Source organism: Engraulis encrasicolus, chromosome 4, assembly GCF_034702125.1.
Source record: "Engraulis encrasicolus isolate BLACKSEA-1 chromosome 4, IST_EnEncr_1.0, whole genome shotgun sequence".
In the NCBI taxonomy this organism is placed as follows: Eukaryota; Metazoa; Chordata; class Actinopteri; order Clupeiformes; family Engraulidae; genus Engraulis; species Engraulis encrasicolus.
Window position 1 is genome coordinate 49292634 of NC_085860.1, and position 21494 is coordinate 49314127.

General features: G+C 47.7%; 1 protein-coding gene across 2 annotated transcripts in view; it reads right to left on the minus strand.

The window, feature by feature from the left end:
• Window positions 1-10515: 10515 nt before the first annotated feature.
• The window catches only part of LOC134447912 (zinc finger homeobox protein 3-like), a 64739-nt gene continuing 53760 nt past the window's right edge, over window positions 10516-21494 (minus strand). Inside the window, exons 7-9 of one of the 2 annotated variants that reach the window (XM_063197632.1) lie at window positions 21164-21266; window positions 15385-20937; window positions 10516-15277 (exon numbers count right to left, since the gene is read on the minus strand). In XM_063197632.1, the coding sequence (XP_063053702.1) occupies window positions 13791-15277; window positions 15385-20937; window positions 21164-21266 (7143 nt within the window). In that variant the 3' untranslated portion in view covers window positions 10516-13790. Of the gene's footprint in view, window positions 15281-15384; window positions 20938-21163; window positions 21267-21494 lie in introns of both variants that reach the window. The other variant, XM_063197631.1, reaches the window with a different exon arrangement.

Below are 21494 nucleotides of genomic sequence, written 5' to 3' on the forward strand. Positions count from 1 at the left end.
GGCATCTGTGCATGTGTTTTTGCTCGTGTGTGTTTGTGTCTGTATATGTGTGTATATATTTGCATGTGTTTGTGTGTTGTTTGTGTGCAGTGGTGTAGTCTACGTAGAACGCAGGTATACTGAGTATACCCACTTCAAAATTTCAGGGATTTCAGTATACCCACTTAAAATTGATTGATCCATCATTTAGAATAGCACAAATATATACAGTATACCCACTTCAAAAAATACTCAAATATACAGTATACCCACCACAAAAAAGTAGACTACACCACTGTTTATGTGTGTGTGTGTATCTTCTGTGTGTGGTGTGAGTGTGTGAGTTGGGGGGTCCTATGTGTGCACTGTGTGTGTGTGTGTGTGTGTGTGTGTGTGTGTGTGTGTGTGTGTGTGTGTGTGTGTGTGTGTGTGTGTGTGTGTGTGTGTGTGTGTGTGTGTGTGTGTGTGTGTGTGTGCGTGCGTGTGTGTGCGTGTGTGTGGTATCAGCCTGCCACACGGAAGAAGATGCCTAGAACTAGCTGCAGCAAGCTGCAAGAAAACGAGAAACAAGAGAGAAAAAAAGAGGGGTGCCTGCCTGCCTGCCTGGCCCTTTAAGAGGGGAGCGGGGTGTCGCGTGGTGCTGCTGTGCTGTGCTGTGCAGCTCATGAATAAAGATGAGAGAGGGCCTGGGCGCATACATCATAGATCACACATCAGCACAGCCCATCTATCAGCTAGACTTGTCTGCAGACGCACGACACCCAGCTGAAATTACCTCCCTCTCCCCACCAAATATCATTACCTACACCCCCCACCCCCACCCCCTCCTCCCTCCTCCTCCCTCCTCCACCCTCCCTCTACCGCTCTCCCCCCTTCATCACACACACACACACACACACACACACACACACACACACACACACACACACACACACACACACACACACACACACACACACACACACACACACACACACACACACACACACTCTCTCCATCACTCCTCCCATCCCTCCTGAATATTATTACTGCCACCCCCCCTTACACACACACACACACACACACACACACACACACACACACACACACACACACACACACACACACACACACACACACACACACGTGCCCTCTCTCCTCTCCTGCACTGCAGAATATTAATACTGATGGGGCGCTGGGGGTGGTGTGTGTGTGTGTGTGTGTGTGTGTATATATGAAAATGCACGCACGCGCGTGTGCGCGTGTGCGCGTGTGTGTGTGTGTGTGTGTGTGTGTGTGTGTGTGTGTGTGTGTGTGTGTGTGTGTGTGTGTGTGTGCGTGTGCGAGTGTGTGTGTGTGTGTGGAGGGGGGGACTAGAATGAGTGTCTTCGTTTTTTTCTTGCTGCAGCCTTCTGCCTCCTGAATTCAGCCATTAATTCAGCACCTTTTGCTTTAAAAAAGGCCCCTCTCAGCTCTCCAGGCGTCCTCCCTCCTCTTCTCTCCTCTCAGCTCTCCAGGCGTCCTCCCTCCTCTACTCTACCTCTTCTCTCCTCTCAGCTCTCCAGGCGTCCTCCCTCCTCTACTCTACCTCTTCTCTCCTCCTCTACTCTACCCCTTCTCTCCTCCTCTACTCTACCCCTTCTCTCCTCTCAGCTCTCCAGGCGTCCTCCCTCCTCTACTCTACCCATTCTCTCCTCCTCTACTCTACCCATTCTCTCCTCTCCCATCTCCTCACCTCCTCTGTACTGCTTCTCCTACTCTTCTCTCCTCTCAGCTCTCCAGGCTTCCTCACCTCCTCTTCTCTCCTCTCAGCTCTCCAGGCTTCCTCACCTCCTCTACTCTACCCCTTCTCTCCTCCTCTACTCTACCCCTTCTCTCCTCCTCTACTCTACCCCTTCTCTCCTCCTCTACTCTACCCTTTCTCTCCTCTCCCATCTCCTCACCTCCTCTACTCTACCTCTTCTCTCCTCTCCCATCTCCTCACCTCCTCTACTCTACCTCTTCTCTCCTCCCACATCTCCTCACCTCCTCTGCTACTCCTCTACTCCTCTTCTCTCCTCTCAGCTCTCCCTCCTTTATCCTCTACTTTACTCCTTCTCTCCTCTCCTTTCTTCTCATCTCATTTTCTCATCTTCTCCCCTCTCCTCATCACCTCTCATCTCCCTCTCCTCTCTCTAATCTCTCAGCTACATGCTCCCTCCCTCTCTTCTGTACTTTACAACATTCTTTCCTCTCCGCTCCTCTTCTCTCATCTTCTCTCCTCTCCTCTCCTAATTCCATCTCCCTCCCTCCATCTCCCTCCTATCATCTCTACTCATTCTCTCCTCTCCTCTCCTTTTCTCCTCATCGCCTTTTGTTATCGCTCTCCTCACCTCCTCTTCTCTCATCATCTCTCCACTGTCTCTCTCCTCTCTGTTCGACTCTTCTCATTCCCTCCCATTTCCTCCCTCTCTTCTCTCTTCTACTCTCTCTCTTCCTAGTGGTACTCACCTCGTTCTGATTTCACGTCATGGAGCAGCCGTCGCCATGTGGTTTGCGGGGTGGTCTTAAGCTCTGAGGGTGCTGGTTCGAATCCCACCCTTACCTCTCCCCACCTCCATCCATAGCTGAAGTGCCCTTGAGCAAGGCATCCAAGCCCACAGTGCTCCAGGGACTGTAACCAATTCCCTGTAAATAAATTTGGATATTGTTTTTGCTAAAAACATCGGCTGTACGTGTAATAACATGCAATGCTCTCTCATCTCCTCATTCCCTCCGTTTTTCTGTAACTCATCTCTCCTTCCTCTCTTTTCTCCTAAACCCAATTCCCATGCCTGTCCAACCTCTGCTCACTCCATTGCCTACTTCCTGATACTCGTTAGCTTGCCAGTAATGTTCAGCAGTGTACTGTAGGTAGGGGGTGCAAAGCATACACATCTGCTATATGCGCTATTTAAAAAAAAAAAAAAAATGAAAAAACGTTGTCAAAAGGGAGCCATGGCCTGGACCTCCACCGGCTGTTCCATGATGTTGTGTAATGAGAGTGTAAAAATAGGGTGACCAGATTTTTGTAGTCTAAAACCGGGACACTTCATGCGTGACTGAAGGACAATATTTGGCGGGCGGGTCTGGGAGTCCTCCTCTAGGAAAATTTGTATTTTTTAGATGCAATTTCCTGCATTCTAAGCAATTTTAGAGGTCGGAATGACAAATTGCAACTGACTCCTTCAGACTTTCTATACAAGCGCTGGCTGCCATTAATTGTGGCAGGTAAACTTTAGGTAATCAGGTAATCTTTTCCATATATTTACCCTGATAGACATGGCGTAATGTAGTGGGTGGCCAAAACCGGGACATATTTGTGTCCCGATAGAGTTTGCTCGGGACATCAGGACTCGGGACACACAACTCCAAACCGGGACTGTCCCGGTGAAACCGGGACGTCTGGTCACCCTATGTAAAAACATCCTAGAATGTTTCTAATTAGGGCTTGACACTGGCACCTGCCAACCAGCCAAATGCTGGTAAAACTTGGCTGTGGCTGGTAACAATTTCAGTGTTACTAGCCAATTTGGCAGGTAGCTTATTCTATGGTATGACATATCAGAATAGCGTATATTCTGCACTTTGCCCCTTTTGTATCAACTGTTTGTATTTAAGTTCAAGAAAAAGCTCAGCTACTCAGTTTCTATTTGCTTGTTTTATTTCAACAAAGAAACCCATGCACTCCTTCTGAGGTTAGATGTACAGCATCATGATAAAAAACAAAAATCAAATTTGTGGCTAATAGAATAGCTGAATGGCTAGTGACTCAGGAAAACCACTAGCCACAGTGACCGGCAAGGGAAAGTTAATGTCAAGCCCTGTTTCTAATGCCTCTTTTCCACTGCCGGTTTTCTGGTCGGCCTACAGCTCGACGCAGCGCGACTCGGCCGCCACTTTTAGCTTTTCGATTGGGCACGCCACAGCTCAAACAAAGAGCAAAAAGTGTCGGCCGAGTCGCGCTGTGTCGAGCTGTAGGCCGAAAACCGGCAGTGGAAAAGAGACAAAGCAGTGCATAGCAAAACACAATACAACACAACACAGCACAGCACAGCAAAACGCAGCACAGTGCCATGCAACATAGCACAGCACAGCATGGTATAGCATATCACAGCACAGCAAGGCGCAGCACAGTACAGCACAGCATATCACAGCACAGCACAGCACAGCACAGCACAGCACAGCACAGCACAGCACAGCACAGCACAGCACAACCTTTCCTCTCTTCATTTACAGCACAATAAAACCCATTTCATCTCCTGAAGGTCAGGAGAGCTTGTCCGTGTCTGTGTGTGTGTGTCCGTGTCTGTGTCTGTGTCTGTGTCTGTGTCTGTGTCTGTGTCTGTGTGTGTGTGTGTGTTAGAAAAAACCTTGTGTGTTGGACCCTTTGTATCCCCCTGTCTGAATCACCTCCTTACACAAGCACAAACACACACACACACACACACACACACACACACACACACACACACACACACACACACACACACACACACACACACACAGGTAGCCCACGTGTACCTTCGGCCCGGTCCAAATCTGCTGGCTAAGGCCGATTCCATCTACGTGATGTGATCACATTAAAATAATAAGGTGCAAGAGGGAGAAAGAAGGTAGGTGGGTTTCTTTTTTTTTCAACATTTTTTATAAAAAGGCCCTTTCCATAATCAAGGCCGAGGCGAGAGCTGAGGCAGTATACGCGAGAGACTGGTAATGTTAATAATATCGTCTCCCCCCCTCAAAGGAAACTCATCCCGTTAAATGTCACAAGTTTAATTAATGAGCCGGGCTCCGGGTCAGCCTGGCAATTCCCCTAATGCCATGCAGGCAGAACGGAATAATTTAGCATGTTAAACGGGGGGAGGCACTCTACAAAACAGCATAGCACCCAACTACACTACACTACCCCACCCACCACCCCCCAGTTGCAATCAGCTGATGAAGGAGGGGGGGGGGGGGGGGGCAGTGGCACCAAGTTCATCCCATCTTAGTGGTGGACACACACACAAGCAAGTGTGACATCCAAGAAATGACAGAGGGAGAGAGAGAGAGAGAGAGACAGACAGACAGACAGACAGACAGACAGACAGACAGACAGACAGACAGACAGACAGACAGAGAGGAATAGGCAGAGAAAAGGGAGAATGAATACAGAAATTTGTGGGATACATTTTGAGAGAGTGGAGGAGAGAAAGAGCAAAAGACAGAATGAAAGAGAAGAAGGCAAAATAAGAGAGAAAAACAGAGGCAAAGAGAGAGAGCGAGAGAGAGAGAGAGAGAGATAGAGAGAGAGAGATTGAGAGAGAGAGGCAAAAAACAGAAAGAGATCAAGGGACATTGTAATAAGAGAAACGATGGAGTGAGCAAAAGTGTAGCAGAGCGAGAGTGAGAGAGAGAGAGAGAAGGAGGGAGAGAGTTGAAAGAAAACAACACACAGGGGAGATACACCTGCAGGCTATGCATGTGTCCAGCAATGAATCTGATCATCTCTCTCTCTCTCTCCCTCTCTCTCTCTCTCTCTCTCTCTCTCTCTCTCTCTCTCTCTCTCTCTCTCAGAGTGAGAAACGCATACACGCGCACATGCGCACAAACACACACACACACACACACACATGCCTGTCTTCACACAAAAAACACACACATCAATGACAGGCAAAAGGCGTGTGCATGTGTGTGTGTCTGTGTATGCCAGCTTTAATATAGAATAACACATTCACTGTAATTACTTTCACTCATTAATCGACTCGTCAATAAATCATGCTCACGTGCAAATAAACACACTCACACCAGCCCCCCTCCCCCTCCCCCCACACACACACTACACCCACCCACCCACACACACACTTCTAAGCTTGCCATAATATACGAAGTAATCAGCATGCCACTAAATAAATCATAAACACTCTTACACACACACACACACACACACACACACACACACACACACACACACACACACACACACACACACACACACACACACACACACACACACACACACACACACACACACACACACACACACACACATACACACACGGTCCTCATGAAGCACTAATACACCTCCTCATCAGCTACAAAATAAATCAGACACATGATCGCTCTGACATTCTCCCTGTTCCCCCCATGCACCGCCCACTTTAAGGACTGCAAGGTACGTGTAGCCTACAGTATGTATGTGTGATTAAAACCTGGCTGCCACTCCACGTCTCCGGTGTCTTTACCTTGACTGATATATGAGCAGGGGCCCTCCGCAGCTCACCTATCTTTTATTAAGTTCTGATTAACACGGCAGTGAATAAGGCGCATGTGTGTGTGAGCGAGTGAGTGAGTGAGCGTGCGTGCGTGCGTGCGTGCGTGCGTGCGTGAGTGAGAGAGAGAGAGAGAGAGCATTGACAAAATAACAAAGAGAAACAAAAAGGGAGAGTAAATGCATTTGGTTTCACAGCACATCTCCTGAAGAGTAAACAGATCTGATTTCACTCACACACTTTGTCTACCGCTCTGTAATCCCCAGTTTCAGTTTCGTCTTTCCTGTGTATGTGTTCGTGTGTGTGTGTGTGTGTGTGTGTGTGTGTGTGTGTGTGTGTGTGTGTGTGTGTGTGTGTGTGTGTGTGTGTGTGTGTGTGTGTGTGTGTGTGTGTGTGTGTGTGTTTCAACCCGCATCTATCCATCCATCTACCTTTCCCTTACTCTCTCGCTCTGGATCACAGGAAGGGGATGATCAAAAAGAGGACTGGGGGAAATCAAAGCAACGCTGGCAGGCGATGTAGCCGAGGTAAAATGGCTATGACAGGACCAACTCCACCCTTTATGACTTGGGGGGGGGGGGGGGGTTGTCCGGGCCCAGGGAGACAGGGGGCCCAGAAGTGAGAGAATGCTGGGGCCTTTTTATAGATGAATTTGTCACAAGCCAGGTCGAAGCTGTCAGTGGCCCTGCATGTATGTCTGTGACACCAACATCCAGCCACTGCGGAAACAGTGGATGGATTCTAGGGAAGTGTGGATCCTATGGATCAGAGCCCTCTATTGGGTGAGTCAGACTTATCCCATTGACTGCTATGGTCCATGTTTTCCACACAAAAAAGGCGGCTCAGTGCTAATCAACACCCTCTTTGGGGCTGCTCACAGTGGTCATGTTCGTGATGAAGCAGTGCTGCTTTTGCTAGGCAGGGCGCATGCACACTTTTCCAGTTTGCCATACATACATACAGAATTTTTCTAACCAGAATGCATCAAATTGGCAAAGTGCGCATGCATGCTGCCTAGCAAAAGCAGCACTGCTTCATCACGATCGTGCCCAATGCTACGTTAGTGCCAGGAAGTGGTTTCCACGGCATGGTCTAGTATAGCCTATATAAAGAAACCTAAAATAGGTCTTATTTCACGGATTTACGTAATGTCAGCAAATGTTAAGGAATTAATCATAAACAATGCAATTGCTACTGCATATACAGTATTTGTTGGTAATTACCCAGAAATGTTTTTCGTTTCTCCTTAATTTGGCTTGTTACGTAGTGGTTCTGTGTTAGTCTAGCAGAACAAAGCCACTTCCGGGCACTACTTCAGTCTACTTTGAAGCAAGTGGCAAATCCACTTCCGAGACCTCGGTCATTACAACTCCCCTTATAGATGGCTCTGCTATGGATACTTGGATGACTACATGGAGAGTACAGTCAATAGATGTTGTGGCGGGTGGAAAGAGAGATGGATACAGTGAAATGAGTCGAAATTCAAGGTGATTCAAGCCAGACAGATAACATGGAGGGAAAAAAAGTACAATGATTAAAAATGAGCTGATATGAAGCCTTGACTAGAAATTAGAAATGGATGGATGAGAGTCAGGAGCACATAGATACAACTAGATGGTAGAGGTAGCCTGAAAGACACAAAATACGATACAAGTCTTCCTGAAGATGGCCTTGTTGGCTGAAACATGTACGTATGTTTTTTTTATATAGTTATTATTGCCAAATACAATCTTTTTAATCGTAACTATCCTCTTGAGTGCCTCAGGACGTCTCTTCTTTGAAAATCCACACGAGACCAAGAACACATTACTTCAAACCAAAGAAGGTAGAAAGTACTGTAGATTGTAAAAGAACGCTTGCTTGCTGGGAAATGCATTGGCCATGGTGTAGTATGGGGGCGTAACCTGAGGACACGGTGCGCATGGGCAGTGGGTGTGACGCCATGATGATGGATAAAAAATGTAACTCCGGAAACACCGCAAAATCAATTCGAATGTCCAGAATTTGAATTGCATTGTGGCTACTGCGAGTTCCGGCCCCAGTCGAAAGAGGATGCCCGGTTGTCTATCCCTACGTTTACATGACAACTTTAATTCTTTGAATTAAATAGTTCCGTTGAGTTTACTTTGATCTTTCATTTAATTCCGAATTTTTAAGTGTTCACATGACGTTTTCAAAGCAGAATTAACCTTTCTAAGACCAAGCAGATCTCGTTGTGATCACGAAAAAATCTGCTTGATTGCAAACGCGCCTAATCAGAGGTTGAACAGTGCGCAGACAGGGTCATGCAGCCAGGAATGGTTTACAAATGTGAAACCCATGTATATTGGCAATCACTTTTAGATGATAATGTAGTTTTTGTGAACGATATACTCAATGATAATGGATAATTTCATACATATGAATCTTTTATTTCAATATATGAGATTTTTGTCTAAAGCTACACTATGTGCAGTTGATCTCAGCAATACCATCAAAATGGAAAACAACACTATTACAGTCAAATACTGACATGTGTATCTGTCACCCATTTATTAAAAACCACAAAAGGTTAGGACATAGAAAAATCAACTTGGACATGTACAATTTTTATCCTCACAAAATATTGCAACTCTACCATATTACTGGGAAAGTATTTTTGACATTCTATCCTGGTTAAATATATTTTGAAATGTGTATGAATCATGTGTAACATATTTATGGGCTCTTCAAATGAAAGTTTTCTATAAAATCGTGCCAACAAAGAAAATATGTTAAAAATGTGGAAAATAATGTGGACAACATGTGTAGATATTGTGGAGAAGAAGAAGAGGGCACTCTGCATTTGTTTTGGTATTGCCCCAATGTGGCTTGATCTTGGCACAAGTTGGTGGGTTGGCCATCTGAGCAAGGAGTTGCCTGACCACTATCACCACATAATGTAATCTGGGGTTTTCAAGAGCGGGAAAAAACATATTGTTAAGCACCATTGTACTCCTTGGTAATTGTTTTATTTTAATAAAAGAAAAGAATGTTAGCTTAGAATAATTTATCATGCTTTTGTAACATCATTATCTATTAACTAAAATTATGTCTAAGGACAGGCACAACCAGAGCTCGATTTGTGGGCGGATGAGGGGGGATGCCATCCCCCCTACAATGAAAATGGTCAAAAATCATCCCACTCAATGGAAATGGTCAAAAATCATCCCCCTCTAAAACCGTATATTCATTTATGGGCTATACATTCACATATTGTGTTAAAATTGTACTTTTAACAACTTACTGTATTTTCAAAATTCTCTCAGGTTAGAAACCCCCAAACCCCCAATAATCGAAATACATCTCTGACCATCCCCCCTGGTTTGATTTTACGACTCAACCACTGGGCACAACCTGATGGTTGGCAAGACTTGATCATTATACAAAAAATGGGATACAGTAGGGTTTTTGACACTATTGTGTATATAGCGGTTTTCTCTCTATCTCTTTCTCTCTGGAATATTCCTTACATTTTGGCCATTAAGAACTTATGTGGATTTCCCTAAAATATTTTCCGATAGAGTATGTATGCTTTTTGTTTTTGTCCTCGTTCTTTTTTTGTTGGTTGTTGTTTTGGCTTTATGCGAGTGTTTTTATTTTTATTTTCTTCTAATAAAAAAAAGTGACTGCGCCTGCGGCCATGCCGTACTATGCTCATATGACGTGAGCGAGCTGTCCTCTCTAGTGTCCGCTTCAAAACAAGCAGCACTTCAACTATTTTGTAGGAATGGTGTACACATCTTCCTAGAATCTGGTGACAAAACACGTAGGCCTATAGAAATTTGAGCATTGTGCATTAGAGCTACAATATGGACGGGTTAGCACTCGAAAGCTTGATTTTGACCTCTGCAGCTGTACTTATTAGAACAACTCCCCAGGTGGCTAGCTGCGAGGACATTGCTAGATCCTAGGAAATGTATTTGTATGGTGGTTTTCATGTAGGCTATAGTTCTGCACATATGGCATTATGCAGAATAAAGGTTCACGTGCGTTACTGTGGGTATGTCTGCTTTTGGATGCTTACTTTATCGATATAATTCACTATTAAACATAATCAGGACATAACCTTAAGCCAACAATCATGCCTTATATTATGACTTATACAACCCTTTTTCAATGAAAGAATATCTGTACCCCTTACCACACTCATAGACACAGAACGTTGTTACGCTTCCAACAGGCCATTTGAGAGGAACGCTTCACAGGCTTTTGGCATCATGCACTGCAAGTTCAACTGAGTCTACAAAAACATCACAGCATCACATCATCTGCAACAAAACAGACTTTATTGACTAGGGCGAGTTCTTGTGGTATGGTCAGTATGATGGCAAAAAAAACAATAATAATAAAAAAATTAAAACAAAAAAGTCACATGTCACTAAGAGGTGTGCATTTACAACATTATTTGGCTATCGCTATGGTTACAGTAACAACCTTTTTTTCCCAGGAATTTTCAGACAGGAGTTGCACATAGTGTTGGCTGTGTCGCTATAGCGACAGCAGCCTTGGGGTGTAGCCCCCTCACACACACACAAACACCCCTCACAGCAGAATCAAACATTTAACACTGATTTTCAAACAAACAAGACATCAAACAAAAAAAATACAATACATCTATGAAAACTGTATTGGTGTGGTATTTGGAATGCAGTCTTCTGTATAAACAAATATTTATCATTGGTATCGAACATTGGCTAGTTTCAAAGAAAAACAAAACTCCAAAAATAATAGTTATTATTATTTGGAAGGTACATGTCTATTCACAGTCTTTTATGCTTTTTTTTTTTTTAAAGATAGCAACAATTGGGGAAGAAAGCGGGTGGGATCAATGTTTTGGAAATGGCATTAAGCTTACTGTTTGTTGTCGTTAAAGCTTCGAAAAAGCAAATTTCAGCATGCATCTTAGTATCAATACAAAACTACGTTAGCAGCAAATCGTATGTCCTCAAAGATCAGACCTGGAAACCAACCAAATTAAAGAAAGACAGAAAGACAGACAGACAGACTGACCGACCAAGAAAATAACTGTTGGTCACAGCAAAGTTAACAAAGAGGTTTTTTTTTCATCTATCTTACAAACTGCAATGGCTCTACTCTGGTTCTACCCCATACCACAAGCACAAGGGCTCTTTTGGTTTTTGGTTTTCGAGTTATTTCGCAAATGAAGACACTGCTTTTCCTTAGAAATAAGCACAAACAGTGAACTAGCGCAGACTCCATCGTCTAAAATCGTGTTTTCTATTTTTGTTAAAAGCAATAACATATCAAGTATAAAGAAGTGTTTTATTTGTTTGCACCATTGGTTAAAATATTTCGTCTTTGGATCTTCCTTTAAAGCAATACTGTTGTTGTTTCTATTATTATTATCATTATTATTATTATTATCATCATCATTATTATCATAATTATCATTATTATCATAATTATTATTGAAATGATAACTGTAGGAACATACTGAAAATGAGCTACTGATCTGCAACAGAAGGAGATGTAACTATTTCTCGAAGGAACAACAATAACAGGTAAACACAAGCAAAAACAAACAAACAAAGAAACAAACAAATAAAACATTTGATGGGTAAAGAGGCAGTGGACCATAGAGCTGTAGAGATAATGCTGCTTGTGACTTTTAAGTCCATACCTCCTCTCTACTCTTTCCACTCATGCACACAGCCATCTGATGGGCCAAGTCTTTAGTGGGAAACTACAGTTCCCAGCATGCCCCATGTCTGTGGGCCCATCACGCTGAGTGTGACATCCTCTCAACCCCTTTAAAAAAAAAAAAACAAAACGCCCAAAGTGAACGTTAAGCGAAAGTGAAACGGTGAGGGGCTGAGCTCCAATGTGGCCGCATGAAGACTGAGGGCTCGAGCTGCCAGAAGGGTGACTGAGCGAGGGTCTGTACTAAGTGCATCATTGTAACATAATGGTAGATGGGATACATGGGGATGGGAACGTCCCCGTTCTCTCCAACCTCAAATGGGACGGTGGGAGTGTGGTGGGGGACGACGTTCCCCAATACACCATCAGGGAAAGGGGTGGGTAGGTAGGTGGGTAGGCTGTGGTTTTCTGCAGAGCTTTCTACTGAGGTGAATGGCTAAGTGCTACACAGATCCAGGTTGAGTCGAGTAGCAACTGGCAACATGAGGTGTGGGGAGAGGAGAGGAGGGCAGGGCAGGGCAGGGCAGGGCAGGGCAGGGCAGGGCAGGGCAGGGGAGAGAAGTGAAGGGGAAGAGAGGGAAGGGACGAGACAGGGCTGCAGAACAAGGGTTTTTTAAAGTAGACACAGTCCTCTCCCCTCGGAGTGAGCAAAACGACATCAGCTGAAGTGCCTTTTGGAGTTGGACAATACAAAAGCTAAATATACGGGTTTTTCCTTCCTACCAAACAGTTAAAATTTAACAATCTACGCAACACCAAAAATGTTCATACATGTATCTATCATAAAACACAGAGCCTTTCTTAAAAAAAAAAATCAACCATTCAAGTCTGCATTTCTCTTTGTTTTTAGGGTAAAGTTTAAGTCCTACCATGAAATAAAACCAAAATGGGCACATTTATAAGACTAGTAATGCTTTTCCACCTTTAAGAAAAAATAGGACTTAATATTTCCCTTCTTTTAACACTTACATTTTAGGCTTAAAACATTTTCTCTTTGTATTTTCAAGAACAGAATTTATACAATGAGTTCCGTACAAGACCAAGTTACCAGCTGTTGACCTGAGAGGAGACACCATTACAATACATCGTTATTTTAGCAAGCCATTGGTACAGTTCAAAACACTTGGAGGGAGACTGCTTCTGGATGACTCTCAGTGTGTGTGTGTGTGTGTGTGTGTGTGTGTGTGTGTGTGTGTGTGTGTGTGTGTGTGTGTGTGTGTGTGTGTGTGTGTAAAAAGAGTTCATTCTGAATTATGGCATTAAGTTAATGTGCTATTAAGTGTAGTGTAGGCTACTCAAGAATTAAGAACACACTTTGAATCAATTGTTCGTTTGGTGGGGAAGTGCTCTGGGAGAGAGCTGTGTTTTCTCTTCTTTTTTATACAACACTCCAATTTCAGGATAAAAACATAACTGCATAAGTCTTTGTAATGTTCACACTGTTTAGGGTTGATGGATGGGAACCAGCATGTTAAATGGCAAAGAAAAACATTCGACTGACGCATATTTTTTGGTTACGAGCATTGGAATTGCAGTTAGTTTTCTTCAGATATCAGTCAGTTTAAACTTTTTTTTTCCTCTTACTGTTAAGTGTTCTCGTTCAACTCTTTGTGTTCCTCAAACATCCATTCTCAAAAAGCTTTTTCTTCTTCTTTGTAGTAGTAGTAGTAGTAGTAGTAGTAATAGTAGTAGTAGAAGTAGTAGTAGTAGTTCTTTTTTTTCTTTTTGTCCTCTCACTTTTCCTTTTTCATTCCTTTCCAATCCTTCCATTTTCCTTGTCTCTTGTTTTACATTCCCAGCAGCTAGTCTGGTCCAGCTCAGCCAAGATCAGCACTACGTAAAGCCACTGCTACAGTCCTGCCAGGAGTGGAGTGAGCATCACTCCAGCTGAGACTCCTCTGGTGGGGTGCAGCTTGGACTCTCCAGAGGTTTCTCCATGGGGGGTGCCGCACCCCCACGGGCCGCCCCGTCAGCAGGGTCTGTTGGTATCGAGGGGCGAGCACTACCGGGTCTCGCCGAGCTTGAGGTAGCCGTTGAAGGCGAGGAGGAGGAGGAAGAGGGAGTTTGGTTACAGAAGGAGGAGGCCAGTGTACGCGTGGCATCCAGTAAAGCTGTGGAGAAGTTGGATGGGGGACACAGTCCGTCTAGGGTAGAGGGGTGAGAAGAGGAGGGGGAGGAGGATGAAGGAGGTGCTGGCTGTGAGGTAGATGCCATGGCGGAGTCAGGAGCGCAGGTTGGGGTGTGAGGTAACACGGGAGTGGCGTGCTCTTTGGCGTTCAGTCGCTCCGCCGCGCTGCGCTTGTGCTGTGGGGACTCCAGGTGGCGGCAGAGGGCCTCAACGTCGTCCGCGGTCAGCGTGACCCCGCAGGCCAAGCAGTCATACAGCCGCCCACCTTTCCCCTGCTCTCCAACTTTCACTTTGGGGACCACACCCTCGCTCAGGAGGAAGTGCTCGTCCATGGTTCTGACTTTCGAAGAGGGTCTGTCACCCGCCGAGGATGACAAAAACTGATCGGATGATGAAGTCGAAGGGGATGCTTTGCCGCACGAGAGATCTTTGCGGTCTCCAGCTTTCGTGGCGGTGCCCTGGGAGGAGGACTGTTTGGAGTCAGCTTTGGCCTGGGTGTGGGATGCTGGGCTTGCTTTGGATTTCTGCATCTGCTGCTGTTGCTGCTGCTGCTGCTGTTGCTGCTGCTGCTGGAGCTGCTGGAGCTGCTTCTGTTGGAGCGCCCCCTGGAGGCTCTGCTGGTATTGCTGGTATTGCTGAAGAATGGAGCCCTGGGATAAACCCATTAAGGCCTGGGACAGGGCTGCCGGACCATACGGGAACAGGCCCTCCATACCGTAAATGGGCTGCAGGTAGCCTCCAGGAAGAGCGCCAGGAAGGGTTCCGGGGAGCGCCCCGGGGATCTGAGGTGGGAAGTATGAGGGGAAACCTGGCATGAAGCAAGGCAGGAAGGGGTTGGACAGGAAAGCTGTGGGGTCCGCACCGCCGACACCCCTGGCAGCGGCTTGCAGGGCTTGGAGCTGCGCAGGATCCATCACAAACTCTAGGCCGGGTTTTGGAGTGGAGGTTGTTGGGGTGGCGGCAGTGTGGTCTGCTTTGTCAGACTTTCGGGCGGAGGATGATGATGATGAAGTGGATGGGGCAGAAGGGGCTGGGGGCGCGGAAGGCTTCTCCTTGGGTTTCTCCTCTCTCTTGTCAGTGCCGTTCTCTTTGGGGCGTTCTGGTTGAAGGTCTGGTTGTTTGGTCTTTGGAGTAGAGGTTGCAGTTGGCTGAAGGTTAGCTTTGTCGGATGGTGTTGATGAAGAGGCAGAGGCAGCATGAGACTTGGAGGTGACACCGGGAGATAAACCACTGGGTCCTGCTGTTTAAAAAGTGGAAACAACACAGGAAAAAAGCATACAGTGGGTTAGATTACAGTTGATCATTTATTATTAAAAGAAGATTGAGGCAAAAAATCTTACATACCTAAGTGGGGTGGGTTGAAATTCCCAGAGCTGCTCATTCCTGGCATGTGCTGAAGACTAGGGTGCAGGGCGGAGAGGTTCAGGGCCTGGAGCGTTGCGGCATCAAATCTCTGCTGCTGTTGCTGTTGCTGTTGGGACATGCCCATGACATCATTGGCCTTCTTCAGGTGGTCCATGTCCTGTGCCATCATCTGGCGGACGGAGCTGGGGTCGAAGTAATCCCGCTCTTTGTCCATCTGACTGCCCACCGCCTCCCTCACCTTGGCTACATGCTGCTGGGAGAAGACGTGGTCGCGGACTGAGAGGCAACTGTTGTACTTGACGTCGCACAGGGTGCATTCGGTCTTTGGTGCCTCGTTCTGGGAAGGCTCGCCACCAAAATGCTTCGCCAAACTCAGCTTTGCTTTCTTCTCCTTTGCGCGGGCGTTCTGGAACCACACTTGGACCACCCTCTTGGCCAATCCGATGTGGTTCCCCAGCGCCTCGCACTCCAGCATGGTCGGGGTCTTGTAGTCAGTGAAGCAGGCCTTGAGCACCTTCACCTGAAGATTGCTCAACTGTGTGCGATAACGCTTTGAGCCAGATCGATCAATGCTGTCCCCGCACAGGCTGCCAGAGTTTGTTGGGCACGGAGAGCCTGGGTCGGCAAGGCTGGAGCTTTCACTGTAGTCTACCATCATTTCGTTGTCGTAGTCCTTTGCACTGAAGCTCATGGCTGGACTCACCAGGTCTGAGGACATCAGGTCATCGTTGTCACAGGAAGAGGCTCTCTCAGCCATCTGTGCCAAGATGTCACTATTTCTGTGTTTAGATTCAGGCAAATCTCCACCTTCATCCCCCATGGTGGCATCGGTAATAGATGTGTTAACTGAGGAACAGTCATCGTTGTCGAATTTGGTCTGGTCATAGGACTGGTTCATTGAGGACACTGAAGGACCATCAAAGTCATCAGATCCCTCCATCTTGATGGGCTTGGGGCTGGAGCTGTGTTGAAGGGAGAAGTCGCCACTCTTGCTTCCACCAGAGAGGGAAGCTAACTGGCTGTTCCAGGAACTGGAGAGCTGGGAATTACTGGCGAATTCCATTCCGCCTTGATCCGAAAGCATGCCAGGCATGGTGAAGGTGTAACCCACACTTTTGGCCTCGTGCCAATGACGAGAGCGAATGTGAGCATCAAGAGCAGTCTGTGCTTTGAAGAGGGCTCTGCAGAATGGGCATCTGCGATGGGCCTGGGCTGGACCCAATGCTCTGAACTGGCCTTTTCTCTCGCGGGCTCTGGTGTTCTGAAACCAGACTTGGACCACCCTCTTCTTGAGGCCCACCTCGTTGGATATCTGGTCCAGCATCTTACGGGTCGGATTTGAGTCCAACAAGTACTTCTGGTACAGAACCTCCAGCTGCTCCGGAGTAATGGTGGTCCTCATCCGCTTGTCGCGATGCTGCTCATCACCATTATTCTCCCAGTCATTCTCTATTGGGCAGGTGCTGGCCTTCTCCTCCAGCTTCCTCTTCAGAGTGTTAATGGTGGCGCTGGGCATGGGCGAGGACGACATCGAACTGGAGGGCATTTGTGGGAAGGCTCCACTGAGGAGCTGACTGGCCAGGAGGGTGTTGCTGGGATCAAACAGCATGAAGGGCATGTCGGCCGGACGATCTAGGAACTGGGGATGCACAAACTGATTCTGAGTGGCCAGAAGGTGCAACTGCTGGTGCTCCTGCCAGTGTTCAAAGGATGGAAAGCCCAGTTTACACTGCCCACAGTGGAAGGGGGTCACAGCCTGGCTCAATCTCGTCTGCTGTGGGGCCGGAGGGCTTGAGACGGCATTGAGATTGGTGGTGCGGGTGCTCTCAGATGAAGCGGGGCTTGTTTGGGGAACAGATGGAGACAACTGCTGCTGCTGCTTGAGAGAGGTGGAAGGCTTTGGACTGCTGGCGTGTCCTTTGTCCTTATCCTCAGCCACCAGCTTGAGGTGTTGAGGCTCCAATTTTGGCTCCCTCTGCATTGAGGTGGCAGAGCTGCTCAGGTGGGCATGAATGTGGGAAGGAGCCTCTGCAGGATTGGATGGTCTGGACTCTCTGGAGCTTTCCGACACACTAGCAGTAGTCCTCACATCATTAGTGTCAACAGGTTTCACATTGTGGGTAGAGGTAGACTCAGCAGTGAGGCTTGCACTGGAACAGGACAAAGTTGGGGTGTGAGAGGTTGAGGATGCAGAGGATACGTTATAGTACTCATATTTTAGGTCAATTGAATCGTCATGACTATCATATCGGCTGTCATCATCTTCATCTTTGTAGCACATCTTCTTCTGGTGCTTGATGAGGTCAAATATTCGTTGAAACACCAGAGTGCACTTCTTGCACTGGTAGCTAAGGTTTGCAGTGCGGATGTAGCGGTCGTTAGACATTTCACGTCTTTCACCGCCTTCTTTGGTGCCTTCACCCTGGTTCTCGTAGTTCTTACGAGCCTTCTGACGAGCATTCTGGAACCAAACCACTATGACACGAGTGGGAAGGCCCAGCAAGTTTGAAAGCTGCTCAAACTCATCATCTTTAGGGTAGGCATTGGCATCAAAGAAGTCCTGAAGCACTCTCAGCTGGTAGTCAGTGAAACGAGTTCTTGAGGACCTCTTGCTTCCATAGCACTCATACCGCTGAGGCTCTGGGCTTGGAGGCCTGGAGTCCACCTTAACGTCCTCCAGAGTGGTGGTTGGAGGGTTATTGAAATTATAGGGGGAGTCCTTGTTGCGCTGACGCTCTTTGAACAGTGTGTTCCGGAACCAGTGCTTGATCACTTTCTGTGGCAGGCCTGACTTGTCTGCCATCTCCTTGATCTGGTCTTCATTAGGAGAGTTGTTGATGTCAAAGTACTGGCGAAGCACCCTCAGCTGGTCATCTGTGATGCGTGTCCGGGGGCGCTTACCTTGCTGTTGTAGCAAGGCCGGGCTGAGCTGCTGCTGATAGAGCTGCGCCAAGTCGTGGGGTAGGCCGACATCCATGCCGGCCATTGGGTTAGGAACTTGAGTGTGGGGAAGTGTTGTTAAGGGTATATGCTGCATCATCAGAGGAGGGAAGAGTGGAAGATCCACTGATAAGGGGAGAGGAGGTGGAGGTGGGAGGGTGGATGCTTTAGGCAAAGGAGCAGAGATTGCAGGAGGAGTAACAGTTGGAGTTAAGGGAGCAGTGCTTGTGGTTGGAGGTGGTGGAGGTGGCTGGACTGGCTTCATTGGCTGGGTTGGTTGGGTTGACGGGGCTGGCTTGGTTGGCTGAGTTGGCTGGGAGGCAGGAGGTGAGGGTGCCTTAGGAGGAGGAGGTGGAGGTGGTGTAGGGGGAGACTCAGGAGTAAGTGACTTCAAGGGATACAGCTTGTCATAATCATCCCTGTAGTCTTTGGCAAACTTCTCCAAAGACTCTATGGGAAAGACAGTTTGGTGGGTATGCTCCTGGTGGCTCTTCAGAATCAGAGTGTTTGAGAAGAGCTTATTGCAGGATACACACTCCAGCTTTCCTTGCAGGGGATCTACTTCCTTTGAGTCAGACTCATTTAGAGCAATTGCTATGTTTTCAGCAAACTTGCGCTGCACTCTCTGCTTGCTCTCATTAAACTGCATGACTAGCTCAAAGCCAATGTTCTCCAGCAAAGCCCTTGAAGCACTGTCAGAGGCATCATGGGAAATCCTGGGTGGCAGAAATTCTAGCTTGGTCTCCTTCGCACGTGCCTTTGTTTCTTGACTGTCCCCACTCTTGCATTTGCTGCTGTCTAGCTTTTCTACTGGCTTGAGATCATTTGTGCTCTCCGGCTCTTCCTTTTTGCACTGCTCTGGCAAATTGGGCTCTGTCTGACATTTAGGTGTCTGAGGTTTTACACCGTCTTGGTGAGGCAGATTGTTGGTAGAAGTATGGGGCATTGGTAGAGTTTGTTGCTGCTGCTGCTGCTGCTGTTGCAGCTGCTGGGTCTGTTGCTGTGTAGGAGGAGGTCTTATGGGCTCAGGCTGAGAGGAGCTTGTGCTGGGTTTCTCCTTCTGGGCTACTCCTCCCTCCGCTGGCCCAGGCAGGGAGGGCAAAGACAGGTTGGCAGAATTGGCCAAGTTCAGCGCAGCATTTTTCAGCTCGTTGCTCAGCTGGAAGTCTCCACCAGGGATGTAAAAGGGGAAGAGTAGCTGCTGTTGCTGCTGCTGGAGGGGTAGAAGAGCTTCTGGTGTCATCGGGAAGTGCTGGAAAAGAGCAGGGTTGAACAAGTGAGACTGGAGAAGTGCTGCCTTCTGCTGAAGCTCCTGCTGAAGCTGCACTTGGGCCTGGGCCAGCTGCTGCTGCTGCTGAAGCTTCTGCTGCTGTTGCTGGGCAGTGGATGCTATGATGTCCGCTAGCCTTTTTCTTTTTGCCTCGTGACTCTCGGACCCGGAAGCATGGCTACTAGTCGCATTTAGAAGAGCATCGCTGCCACTCTGGTGGTCTCCACTGGAAGTTCCAGAGGTTGAGCTAGATGACGGATTTGTGGCTGTGCTTGGTTTACCGGCAGGAGAGGCAGAGTTCAGGGACAAGCTGCTGGAGGACGAGCCAGAGTTAACTGACGGTGCACTATTAGAAGCAGGTGGGGCTACAGTGGGGTCAACTTTGGCGGCACGGGCTTTGGTCTGGTGCAGGACTGACCTCATGTGGATCTCCAGCGTGGAGCTCTGGCTGTAGGCCACGTTGCAGGTGGTGCACTTGAAGGGCTTGTGGTCAGTGCTGCTGACTGACTCCGGCACTCCGGCTGTGGAGTCCTGGAGCGAGCGTTTGACCTTGTGCAGGTGAGACACAGAGTTGTAGTGCACCAGCAGGATGTTCTTCTGTGTGAAGGACTCCTTGCACACGGTGCATTTGAAGGGCCTCTGCGGGTCCAGGAACTTCTCCATGGTCAGGTTGGTGGCTTTCCTGAATGGCAAGTTTGCTGCCCGCTTCATGTCGCTGCTCGCGTCCTCCTGCTGCACTAGAGCGGGATCGCCGCCATTGGAGCTCTGCTTCTCTTCCAGGTCCATCATCATCATCTCCTCCCCGTCCTTCACTCCGTCATCCATGAACATTCCCTGGTCGTCGCCAAGGGCTGGATCGCCCAGAGCCAGGGCATCGCCGTTCATGAGCATCCTGCCATAGAGCTGCTGCAGCTGGGCCTCGCTCAACTCCAGGTGGCTGGTCTCCAGGTGTTTGCGCAGGGCCTGGAGGCTGCGGAAGCTGCGCTGGCACAGGCAGCACATGGTGGCGGCGCGGATGGCGTGGTACTGAGAATGCAGCTGAAGCTTCTCCGGCGTCTTGAACGCCAGGCTGCACTGGCCGCAGCGGTACTTGTAGACGTGCCGGTCCGACACGGGACCCGGAGCTTTCTGGTTGTGGACCTCGTTGATGTGGGCCTGGAGGGCCGTGGAGGACTTGAGGACTTTGCTACAGCCTTTCTGCCAGCATGGGTAGGCGGCGGTGTTCTCCTTGGTCGACTCTGCGTCCTCCAGGGGTGACCTGTGAGGTTTGGTGACCTCAGCGTTCGGGGACTTCCCTTTGTCTTGGTCTGCTCTTGAGTCATCTGTAAAAGAATCAAATGGAATCATGTCAATCATGCTGAATTTCCTCTGCATGTATGTCCTCTGCATGCAATGGAAACAATATACTTTGTCTAAAAAGCTTCAAAATAATACCCATTAGTGGAAATAGAAGTACAATTCTACACATCATTGTTCAAAATGTGAAATTTTACTGTGTACACACACAGTGTATGAAATCAAGTGATGGACCAGAATTAAAAGACAAACCATTCGATTTCTTTGCGTGGTCCGTGCTTGAGTGGGAGCTCTCCTTCTCTGGGCTGGGCACTGGTGTGAACATACTGGCCGGCAGCACATCAGATGCAATCACCTGACAAGAGAGAGACCATAAAGGGCGAGTGAGTATTAATTAAACCGCAGTACCTTCTCCATGCCATTAGCCTCCCAGTAGTAATAGCTGATTTATGGGTTTGTCTCCCGCGCCCTTAGAAGGAGACGAGCAGAGACGCGCATTAAGCCAGAAGCGGGGGCCGCCAGCCCAGAAGGACCCCCTTGTAGCCCTCGCCAAGATGGGGGTCTCATCTCCGGAGAGGCCCTC